The sequence below is a fragment of the Papaver somniferum genome, chromosome 6 (genome assembly GCF_003573695.1).
Source record: "Papaver somniferum cultivar HN1 chromosome 6, ASM357369v1, whole genome shotgun sequence".
Taxonomy (NCBI): domain Eukaryota; kingdom Viridiplantae; phylum Streptophyta; class Magnoliopsida; order Ranunculales; family Papaveraceae; genus Papaver; species Papaver somniferum.
Genome location: NC_039363.1, coordinates 103,249,921 through 103,262,608, shown reverse-complemented (window position 1 = coordinate 103,262,608; position 12,688 = coordinate 103,249,921). Strand labels below are relative to the sequence as shown.

At 34.5% G+C, this 12,688-nt stretch overlaps 1 protein-coding gene across 1 annotated transcript; it reads left to right on the top strand.

Moving 5' to 3' along the window:
* Positions 1-684: 684 nt before the first annotated feature.
* Positions 685-999, top strand: LOC113291224 (syntaxin-112-like). Its single transcript, XM_026540783.1, has one exon. The coding sequence runs from the start codon at positions 685-687 to the stop codon at positions 997-999; it is 315 nt and encodes a 104-aa protein (XP_026396568.1).
* Positions 1,000-12,688: the final 11,689 nt, after the last annotated feature.

Genomic DNA, 12,688 nt, shown 5'->3' with positions numbered 1-12,688 from the left:
TCCTCCGGGTGCTTTCTGACAACTTTTCGAGCCAATTTTTTCCAAAAATGTTTATTGGCCAAAAATACCTACAAATAAATAAAACACCATAATAAGTACAAAAATAATCCCCAACAATATATAGAATCGAGACAAATCGAACACAAAAATGTGTCTATCAGCGAGTTATACTCATCTCGAAATATCAAACGTGTATGATATGAAAGACTATATCGTATAAGACTTTTGTCTCAATAGGAGATAAGTAAGAATAGAATAGACTTCTGAGGAAGTTTTAGTCTCCACATACCTTTTGTTCATGAAGTTCCACCGTGTTCTTCAGTAAATCTTCGTCTTCAGTTGTAACGGCGTGAAGTCTAAATCTCAACTATACAATCTATCCTAGTCCGAAACTCCTATAGGTAGACTAGAAATGAAGACTATAGTTTTGATCAACTAAACTTGACAAACAAGCTTGAGATAACAACGCTTGCGAGTTCGACCGAGCAATGCTCTAACAATTTCAGAATATTTATGACTAAATTTCTCAAACAAATATTCTCCATCTATAAGAAGGTTTCCGAATTTAGGTTTTGTAGTCGTGTTTTTTTTTCTGGGGTAGTTCATTCGGATACGGTTCCAATATATCTCAGTAATCCTTCGACGTTTTACATGTAGACACATGATATTAAACTTAGAGATTTAATGAATGATTTTAAGACATTGAGGGAAAAAATTGTAATGGAACATAAAGAAGGTTTGAGTAGGAGGTATTTCAATGCAACAGGTGAAAAACCAAGTGATGAAGTGATATATAAGATGATTAAAGAAGGTGGACAGGTTGAGATTTTCGCAGGGAAAGCAGAAATAGATTTGGAAAATATAGAGAGGCAGAAAGCTGTCAAAGGGATACAGAGAAGTTTATTGGAGTTGCACCAAGTTTTTCTTGATATGGCAGTTTTGGTTGACGGACAAGGGAAGCAGATGGACAATATCAAAATGAATGTTGCGCGTGGTTGAGAGATGGTAAATGGCGGTACTGATCAGCTTTCAGCGGATGATTCCATGAAAAAGAGGGACAAGAAGAGTTATATCTTGTATGGAGTTTGGTTTGTAGTCATTTTGTTGATTTTGATAGGGTTGGGATCAAAATCAAAGAAGAAATAAATTAGTAGAAGTAGTATTAGTAATTCATTATCAATATGAACCATTTTTAGGATGTAGTCCTTGATCCTTTAAACCATTCTTGCATTTATGTTGTCTCATGTACCATTAGCTTTTTGATTTGCTATTGATTTTTCTATATCTTTGTTTATTTGCATTTGTTAAATGAAGTAGTTGAAAGACGCAAACAACACAATCTATCTAATCGAAACTGACGGGGTTAGTCAATTGAGATTTGTGGAGATATTGAAAGAATTTTAGAGACTTATAAAATCTCTTGTTAGTCAATAAAGAGTTCTTCAAAATCTCAAATAATCTTTGTTATTGGATCATGACTTTCTAAAATTCTTCAAAATTCTTTGTTATTGGATATGTAATTTGAAATCAATGACTTATGGTTTTGAGAGACTTCTAGAGACTTTTATTAAACAACATGCCATAAATTGCTAAAAAAAAGTCTCTCCTAAGTAGGTGATATTTTGAGAGATTTTGTTCTTTCTCTTTTTTCATGAAAGATTAAATATCAAAACTTTAAAAACAATAACCAAATAAGCTACAATTAAATTCATAAAAAATGGAAAAAACATAATTATTGTTTTCCAGAACCCAATAAGTTTACTAGAGATTCAAACCCTTTGTTCATCTCGTTTTAATTTTATTGGAAAAATGGTTACAATTTCTGTTATCCATGCATGGACTATTACATTTTCATTGAACTATTTATATATTCATTTTGTAAAATAAAGAAATATATTGTTTGTCTCATGTGTGTAAGCTTAAATTCATATATGTTTTATTGTCTCAATGAATCACCATATTTCCTTGAAAATCGTTAAGAGAGTCTCTCAAAATCTCTATACTAACAGAGAGTCATCCAAAATCTCTTGCATAAAAAGTCTCTGAAAGTCTCTATTGATCCCATTTGACTAACTCCCTGTAAATACTTGATTCTTCTTAATTTTGGGTCCACAAAAAACTAATGTGGATAATTCTGGTATGAGTATTGTAAAATAGAGCTCTCTCATTGAACCCAGTTCTACAACTATCAACAAAATAAAGATCCTTACACCCTATTTGCACCATCCATTACCAAACGTCCAAACTGCTCCCACTTCTATTCGACCACTTCTATTTTCACGTACCCACAACGTTTCACCTTTGTAAACTGTCCCCGTTTACCTTTCATTTTTTGAAACTATTATTCCCTAATCATGTATTCTCTCCGAAACTGACCAATTTCCATCCATAATTTTGTTCTCGTCTTCTATCTTTACTGAGAAATTATCATCATTCATAAATAAAAAGATAAAACCTAATGGATAACTCTCGGAGAATGCACTTCTTTTTTCCCTTATTTTTTTCTTTAGTACCTAATCAAGAGGAATACCCCTGTGAAGATCCTGATTTTGGTTTCTTAACAGTGAAAAAAATGGGAAGTGCCAATGACAAAATTTAGGTACTTATAATTTTTATTTATTTTTTGGATTTTCAAGTTTCAGTTTTAGTTTTTATTTGGTTTGTATTGAGAATCAACAATTTTTTTTGGGTTCCAAGATCGAAGTCGATGCAGAACAAGGATAGACACACCTTGTAAATAATATCTAATAGCAGTATTTTCAGTTTTCAGTCTCTTATCTTGTGTGTGTGATATGTGTGTTAACTTCCTGTAACTACCTACTAGTATTTATTCTTGGGATCCCGGTATGTAAAAGATTATTATCGAAGTTTGCTAATAGAAAATTGCAGAAGTTTCTGTTTATTCTGTGGATTCAGAATATTTTTGTATTGTGGATTCAAGAAAACAACCCCTTGTTTTCGTGATTTCGAAGCAGTGTTTTGTGGATTCAAAACACATCTTGTGGACTCAAAGCCCTTTTATATCATTACCGCTGCGTCAGAAGTGATGGAATCAAAAAATTGAGTACCAACCGATAAAGACTGTATACAATAGAGGTGATGTGTGGGATTTAGAGTAAAATGAATCTAATTTTAAACTAACGATTAATTTTTTCATTGCACCTACCAATGTCTGCTAAAAGGTATACTTTCGAGTTTATATGCATTATAATGGTTGAACAAACCATATTTTGTTGCTAACTGTTCAAAAACTAGGGTTTTGGTTTTTATTGAATATAATTGGGGTTCTGTTTGTTTTTTATGATTTTAAGCCTTACTATGTTGAGTTTGATCAAAAATACGCGCACTATTAGGCTGACCGATTGGAGGCTCTGAAGGGCCAAAGTGAGGGAGTTCCTTTCATGACCACTTTTTTGTAAGATGAAACCTAACATAAATGTGCAATCTGATAAAAAAATTGGAAAATATTTGCTATCCCTAGTTAGTCTCTTTCACTGGACAAAATATCTCTTTGTTTTAGTCCAATTACTAGAACACCTTATGTATCCTATTTTTTCAGGGGTATATATAATTGACAAGGAAACTAGAATATAACATATCTAAAAATCTGCGCATTAGAATTTTACAAATTTTATCTCGTTGGAAAGATTTTAAAGAAATCTACACGGTGAGTACAAACAAAAATATCAATTTTAGAGTTTTACGAAAAATTCGGAGGTTTTATCCTTTTAGGCACAATATTTCAGAAATTGAATGCACAACCATTGCAAACCACTACAAAGGATGCATAACACATTATGCATCCATATTTAGGTTAATGCATTAACTAATTTTTCGTTGCAACTAATAAAACGATATACTCCCTTCATTTCAGTAAAAATAATACTTTTACTTTTTCAATTTGACATATTTTTAGTAAAAATGAAACTGTGAAATTGTATAGTTTGGTTTTTCTTCGGTTGACCCTCCCCACCGTAGCAGTGGTGTTTTGGTAATAGCAAGAACTCTTGGCCGTCTTAGAGTTTCGGAGTACTTTGGGCGAGCTTAAATTTTGGGGCTTTTTAAAGTGATATTAAGTCAAGAATAGAGGCAAAAATTTAGTTTAGGAGATAAACCTATATACCGTACAATGAAAAGCGATAATTTGGATTTAGCTTAGCGGCTGAAGGCGTCGATTTTTTTCCAGTTTTTTAGGTTAGATTTTGGGTTATAAACTTTTTAATTTGGCATTGCATATTCTAAAACCGATAGCTAACAAATACTTAGTGACGTCTATAGTTGTTACAGAACAGTTTGTAACTATTAAAACTGTCACAAATGCTGTTATTCTAATAAATGCAACAAAAACATTTAGACACTTGTAAGTGTTAGCGTACGGCTTATAAAAAAATTTTTTTTTTGGGCCCCAAATTGGCGACCGCCTAGCTCGCTTGTCCTCTAAGACGACCTATATTCACCTTCAAGGTATGTTCCTTTCTTTTATAAACTTGCTTTTGTACGGATGCGATATAGTTTTTTTTTAATTTTTATTTTTTTGTACCGATAGATTATATTCCATTCTATAGAAAGCTACTGGAAAAGACTTTGGATTTGGAAAAGACTTTGAATTTGGATTTGGATTATATTCCATTCTATAAAAAGCTATCTTCGCATAAGCCAACATCCAAAAACAATCAGTTGAAGAAATATGATATCGGTGGGGAGTATGTTGAATTTTGAACATCCACGACAAATTGCAAGCTACGTATTATAATACCGAAAAAAGTTGATATCCACCGAAGCATAGGTAAGAACCTGAAACTACCCCATATGCATGTAATACCGAAAAAATTGATTGTTTCAAAGTATATAATAATGATATAACTTAAAGTTATAAAAATTGGAAGCTTGTGGATTGTTTTATTATAATGATATATATACTTCCATTAGTTGCATGTTCCAGAATTGTTTACATTTTCAGTCAAGGGTAAATTACAAAACTATAAGATAGGGTGTTCAAGGGATGGGCTTTAGACTACTTAACATTAATTTTATGTTTAAATTAAATTCCAATTATAATGTTAATCAGTGATAGTCTTCGAACTTGGAACTTACTTCTATCTATGTTGCAATCTTCATGTGTTTTCCTTTCAAATTAAGTTTATATAATTAATTTTTTATGCCAATACCCCTGAGAAAACAATTTCGGTTTTCATTCATGTCTTCCATCTGATTTGAGTTCCAGATGGAATGTAATCAACTCATTCATGCAGGGCTAACGTTAAGGAATATATTATTTAAAAAAAAAAACAATTTCGGTTTTCATTGAGAAAACAAAACTATCCGGCACGGGTTACTATATTCTAGTTCATCTGATTCACACTCAAAGTAGTTGCCCTGGAAATGTGTTACCAATGCTTCTTTGCCCTGCACATCATCTAAACATCAAGAATTATTAAATTGCAATTATAAAAGTAACCCATACATTCAATGCAATACCTTAAGTATGCAACACAAAAAGATGTTCAGCTATGCTATGTTGTTGAATTAGTACCCATTTATATCTATTTTGCAGTACATTTAGAGAAACATTGCAAGCTACGTATTGTAATACCGAAAAAAGTTGATATCCACCGACGCCTCAGTAAGAACCTGAAACTACCCCATATGCATGTAATATCGAAAAAATTGATTGTGGTAAGTTCTATAATCTTCATTTTATAGAACTCATGCTTCATTTTATAGATCTGCTCGGATCGGCGCTCATGGGCGCAGATCGGAGCAGGCAACGCTCTTAGGTTACAAGTTTTTCTATCTTTTGAGAGGGTTGAAGAGAGAGGGTTGACTTAGAATTGTTTACATTTTCACTCAAGTGTAAATTACAAAACTATAAGATAAGGTATTCAAGGGATGGGATTTAGACTACTTAACATTAATTTTATGTTTAAATTAAATTGCAATTATAATGTTAATCAGTTATAGTCTTCGAACTTGGAACTTACTTCTGTCTGTGTTGAAATCCTCATGTGTTTGCCTTTCAAATTAAGTTTATATAATTAATATTTTATGCCAATACCCCTGAGAAAACAATTTCAGTTTTGATTCATGTCTTCCATCTGATTTGAGTTCCAGATGGAATGTAATCAACTCATTCATGCATGGCTAACGTTAAGGAATATATTATTAAAAAAAAAAACAATTTCGGTTTTCATTGAGAAAACAAAACTATCCGGCACGGGTTACTATATTCTAGTTCATCTGATTCACACTCAAAGTAGTTTCCCTGGAAATGTGTTACCAATGCTTCTTTGCCCTGCACATCATCTAAACATCAAGAATTATTAAATTGCAATTATAAAAGTAACCCATACATTCAATGCAATACCTTAAGTATGCAACACAAAAAGATGTTCAGACATGCTAAGTTGTTGAATTAGTACCCATTTATATCTATTTTGCAGTATATTGAGTGAAACATTGCAAGCTACGTATTGTAATACCGAAAAAAGTTGATATCCACCGAAACCTCATTAAGAACCTGAAACTACCCCATATGCATGTAATACCGAAAAAACTGATTGTGGTAAGTTCTATAATCTTCATTTTATAGATCTGCTCGGATCGGCGCCCATGGGCGCAGATCGGAGCAGGCGACACTCTTAGGTTACAAGTTTTTCTATCTTTTGAGAGGGTTGAAGAGAGAGGGTTGACTTAGAATTGTTTACATTTTCACTCAAGTGTAAATTACAAAACTATAAGATAGGGTATTCAAGGGATGGGCTTTAGACTACTTAACATTAATTTTATGTTTAAATTAAATTGTAATTATAATGTTAATCAGTGATAGTCTTCGAACTTGGAACTTACTTCTGTCTGTGTTGCAATCCTCATGTGTTTGCCTTTCAAATTAAGTTTATATAATTAATTTTTTATGCCAATACCCCTGAGAAAAAAATTTCGGTTTTCATTCATGTCTTCCATCTGATTTGAGTTCCAGATGGAATGTAATCAACTCATTCATGCAGGGCTAACGTTAAGGAATAAATTATTAAAAAAAAAACAATTTCGGTTTTCATGGAGAAAACAAAACTATCCGGCACAGGTTACTATATTCTAGTTCATCTGATTCACACTCAAAGTAGTTTCCCTAGAAATGTGTTACCAATGCTTCTTTGCCCTGCACATCATCTAAACATCAAGAATTATTAAATTACAATTATAAAAGTAACCCATACATTCAATGCAATACCTTAAGTATGCAACACAAAAATATGTTCAGACATGCTATGTTGTTGAATTAGTACCCATTTATATCTATTTTGCAGTACATTGAGAGAAACATTGCAAGCTACGTATTGTAATACCGAAAAAATTTGATATCCACCGAAGCCTCAGTAAGAACCTGAAACTACCCCATATGCATGTAATACCGAAAAAATTGATTGTGGTAAGTTCTGTAATCTTCATTTTATAGAATTCATGCTTAATTTTATAGTTCTGCTCGGATCGGCGCTCATGGGCGCAGATCGGAGCAGGCGACACTCTTCGGTTACAAGTTTTTCTATCTTTTGAGAGGGTTGAAGAGAGAGGGTTGACTTAGAATTGTTTACATTTTCACTCAAGTGTAAATTACAAAACTATAAGATAGGGTATTCAAGGGATGGGCTTTAGACTACTTAACATTAATTTTATGTTTCAATTAAATTGCAATTATAATGTTAATCAGTGATAGTCTTCGAACTTGGAACTTACTTCTGTCTGTGTTGCAATCCTCATGTGTTTGCCTTTCAAATTAAGTTTATATAATTAATATTTTATGCCAATACCCCTGAGAAAACAATTTCGGTTTTCATTCATGTCTTCCATCTGATTTGAGTTCCAGATGGAATGTAATCAACTCATTCATGCAGGGCTAACGTTAAGGAATATATTATTTAAAAAAAAAAATCGGTTTTCATTGAGAAAACAAAACTATCCGGCACGGGTTACTATATTCTAGTTCATCTGATTCACACTCAAAGTAGTTTCCCTGGAAATGTGTTACAAATGCTTCTTTGCCCTACACATCATCTAAACATCAAGAATTATTAAATTGCAATTATAAAAGTAACCCATACATTCAATGCAATACCTTAAGTATGCAACACAAAAAGATGTTCAGAGATGCTATGTTGTTGAATTAGTACCCATTTATATCTATTTTGCAGTACATTGAGAGAAACATTGCAAGCTACGTATTGTAATACCGAAAAAAGTTGATATCCACCGAAGCCTCAGTAAGAACCTGAAACTACCCCATATGCATGTAATACCGAAAAAATTGATTGTGGTAAGTTCTGTAATCTTCATTTTATAGAATTCATGCTTAATTTTATAGATCTGCTCGGATCGGCGCTCATGGGCGCAGATCGGAGCAGGCGACGCTCTTAGGTTACAAGTTTTTCTATCTTTTGAGAGGGTTGAAGAGAGAGGGTTGACTTAGAATTGTTTACATTTTCACTCAAGTGTAAATTACAAAACTATAAGATAGGGTATTCAAGGGATGGGCTTTAGACTACTTAACATTAATTTTATTGTTTAAATTAAATTGTAATTATAATGTTAATCAGTGATAGTCTTCGAACTTGGAACTTACTTCTGTCTGTGTTGCAATCCTCATGTGTTTGCCTTTCAAATTAATTTTATATAATTAATTTTTATGCCAATACCCCTGAGAAAAAAAATTCGGTTTTCATTCATGTCTTCCATCTGATTTGAGTTCCAGATGGAATGTAATCAACTCATTCATGCAGGGCTAACGTTAAGGAATATATTATTAAAAAAAAAAAAAATTTCGGTTTTCATGGAGAAAACAAAACTATCCGGCACAGGTTACTATATTCTAGTTCATCTGATTCACACTCAAAGTAGTTTCCCTAGAAATGTGTTACCAATGCTTCTTTGCCCTGCACATCATCTAAACATCAAGAATTATTAAATTACAATTATAAAAGTAACCCATACATTCAATGCAATACCTTAAGTATGCAACACAAAAAGATGTTCAGACATGCTATGTTGTTGAATTAGTACCCATTTATATCTATTTTGCAGTACATTGAGAGAAACATTGCAAGCTACGTATTGTAATACCGAAAAAATTTGATATCCACTGAAGCCTCAGTAAGAACCTGAAACTACCCCATATGCATGTAATACCGAAAAAATTGATTGTGGTAAGTTCTGTAATCTTCATTTTATAGAATTCATGCTTAATTTTATAGTTCTGCTCGGATCGGCGCTCATGGGCGCAGATCGGAGCAGGCGACACTCTTCGGTTACAAGTTTTTCTATCTTTTGAGAGGGTTGAAGAGAGAGGGTTGACTTAGAATTGTTTACATTTTCACTCAAGTGTAAATTACAAAACTATAAGATAGGGTATTCAAGGGATGGGCTTTAGACTACTTAACATTAATTTTATGTTTCAATTAAATTGCAATTATAATGTTAATCAGTGATAGTCTTCGAACTTGGAACTTACTTCTGTCTGTGTTGCAATCCTCATGTGTTTGCCTTTCAAATTAAGTTTATATAATTAATATTTTATGCCAATACCCCTGAGAAAACAATTTCGGTTTTCATTCATGTCTTCCATCTGATTTGAGTTCCAGATGGAATGTAATCAACTCATTCATGCAGGGCTAACGTTAAGGAATATATTATTTAAAAAAAAATCGGTTTTCATTGAGAAAACAAAACTATCCGGCACGGGTTACTATATTCTAGTTCATCTGATTCACACTCAAAGTAGTTGCCCTGGAAATGTGTTACAAATGCTTCTTTGCCCTACACATCATCTAAACATCAAGAATTATTAAATTGCAATTATAAAAGTAACCCATACATTCAATGCAATACCTTAAGTATGCAACACAAAAAGATGTTCAGAGATGCTATGTTGTTGAATTAGTACCCATTTATATCTATTTTGCAGTACATTGAGAGAAACATTGCAAGCTACGTATTGTAATACCGAAAAAAGTTGATATCCACCGAAGCCTCAGTAAGAACCTGAAACTACCCCATATGCATGTAATACCGAAAAAATTGATTGTGGTAAGTTCTGTAATCTTCATTTTATAGAATTCATGCTTAATTTTATAGATCTGCTCGGATCGGCGCTCATGGGCGCAGATCGGAGCAGGCGACGCTCTTAGGTTACAAGTTTTTCTATCTTTTGAGAGGGTTGAAGAGAGAGGGTTGACTTAGAATTGTTTACATTTTCACTCAAGTGTAAATTACAAAACTATAAGATAGGGTATTCAAGGGATGGGCTTTAGACTACTTAACATTAATTTTATTGTTTAAATTAAATTGTAATTATAATGTTAATCAGTGATAGTCTTCGAACTTGGAACTTACTTCTGTCTGTGTTGCAATCCTCATGTGTTTGCCTTTCAAATTAAGTTTATATAATTAATTTTTTATGCCAATACCCCTGAGAAAAAAATTCGGTTTTCATTCATGTCTTCCATCTGATTTGAGTTCCAGATGGAATGTAATCAACTCATTCATGCAGGGATAATGATGAGTGCCAAATAATGTATATATTTATCCCTTTTTGTTGGCATTTAACTCATCTTTTGTGCAGTAATTCTACATTTTATCCCATATTCTGTATTTTCATTGTTTTCAAGAATAAATATTTTTCTTACTTAATTTTGCATTTTTAGGTAATAAATAAAGTCTGGATGAATTGCGGAGCGGAATAGAGCAGAAAAGTAGTGAAAAGCCAGGAGGAATTACGCAAGGAAGCCGCAAAGAATGGAGCGCACGTCCAAAAAGCTGGAAATGGGCTCAAGAAGAAGAAAGTTGTTCTTAAAGAAGAAGTGGGCTCAAGGTTTTCCAAGCCCAAACTCATTTCCCAAACCCATATTCTATACCCAAAAGCCTAAAACCCAAATCCATACCCGCTTGCGTCTTCAGCCGTCAGATCAGTTCTCAGAAGCATCCGACGGTCGCTCCCTTGCTGTACATCGAAGTTTGATATCTCCGCCTAACACTACAACACCTAACTCCATCTGGCGTCGTTGATTTTGTTGTATTATATAATCCAGCGGTCGCTACAAGCTTCACTCCATCTCGCCGTCAGATTGTTCTGCCATCTTCCCATCCATCGGTCCAGCTTCGCGAAACATCAAAATCCTCTACACCTGCTCAACACCCTAGCAACCTATACCTATACCCTAAACTATCGACCCATTCTTTCCTCTTTCTTTCTTCTTCTTCCCCTCTCCTGCAACAGTGACCCTTCCCCCAAATCACTCCACCATCTTCTCCCCCAAATCACTCCACCATCCTTTCCCCAAATCATTCAACCATCACCATAACCTCCACCATCACCCGACAGAACAAACCCCCAAACAATCCCCCTAAACCTAGATGTTTTATCCTCTCTCACCAACTGTCCTAGGTGAGGTTGATAAAACATCTCGATTTAGGGAAATTAATGGTAGCAGAAGATTCAAGAGGGAGCATAAGGACGATTCAAAGCATGGGTGCTCGATTTCAAGGCTCAATTTTCAACAAATTAGGTAACCCTAATTTCTGATTTTTGGGAAAAGGGGGAAGAACCCTAATTTTAATATGTGGGTATAAATATGTACTGTTGGGTTGTGTTATAGACTATCTCTGGGCTAGCCAGTGAACAATTTATTGAATCAATTCTCAATTTCCCAATTTCTGTTTAGCAACAGTTGAATGTGTGTTTCTTGTATATCTGTTGCATTTGATTTTAGTTTGTTGTATGAATGCTTGGTTATACTCATGTCTAGCATGAGCTAATTCACTGCAACTAGGGCTCTGATGAAGCCTAGTGCACTGTTGGATGATGCATGGTTAGGATAGTGTTCTTATTGCCTGTTTGCTTGAGCAATGAGAAGTACTCAGTGCTCTGGCATGCCTGTGATTGATTGTGCTGTCAAAAGACAATCAATTCTAGGGGCATATCAGTGAGCAAGCTGATTTTCATCTCATTCTAGATGTATGCTTAGGAACTCCAACTAAACCTAGATTGCATTGCTTGATTAGGGCACAAGGTGGATTCAATTGCCTTAGTTACTTCACACAATTCTGCATTTTTCTCTTTGTCAGTCACTATTGCTCAATACCCTTGCCTTAGGCTGCTGCCTTTGTTTCACTTCTACTCTAGAAACTTGTCACTGTCACCCTTCACTGCCCTTAGTTCACTGCACACTTTAGCTAGGAAGACTTCTTGTATGCTCCTCTCCCTGTGGACAAACCCCCACTCATCACTATATTATAAATCTTGACCTTGTATACTTGCAAGTGTTTTGTGTGCTCCCCATTTTCACACCAAGTTTTTGGCGCCGCTGCCGGGGAGCTGGCTGCCATATTTTTGAAGTTTTCATAGCTGTTGTGGCCTTGTTGTGCTTGCATAGTTGTGTGTGTTCATTGCTATCTTGTTCACTTGCTAACTGTTGCTGGAGCTGTGCATTATTTGTTGTTGCTGCAAAGCCTGCTGCTGCTGTTGCTGTTGCTGCCAAGCCAAAGTATGCTGCTGCTGTTGCTGCTGGTGAACCAAAGCAACTGCTGCTGCCAAGTGAAGCTGCTGGGCTCTGCCTCCTTTTGTTGCTGGGCTCGTGGTCTTCTGTGAGCTGGGCTTCGTTGCTGCTGTTGCTGGGCTCTGCTCCACCTGCTGCTGCTGGGC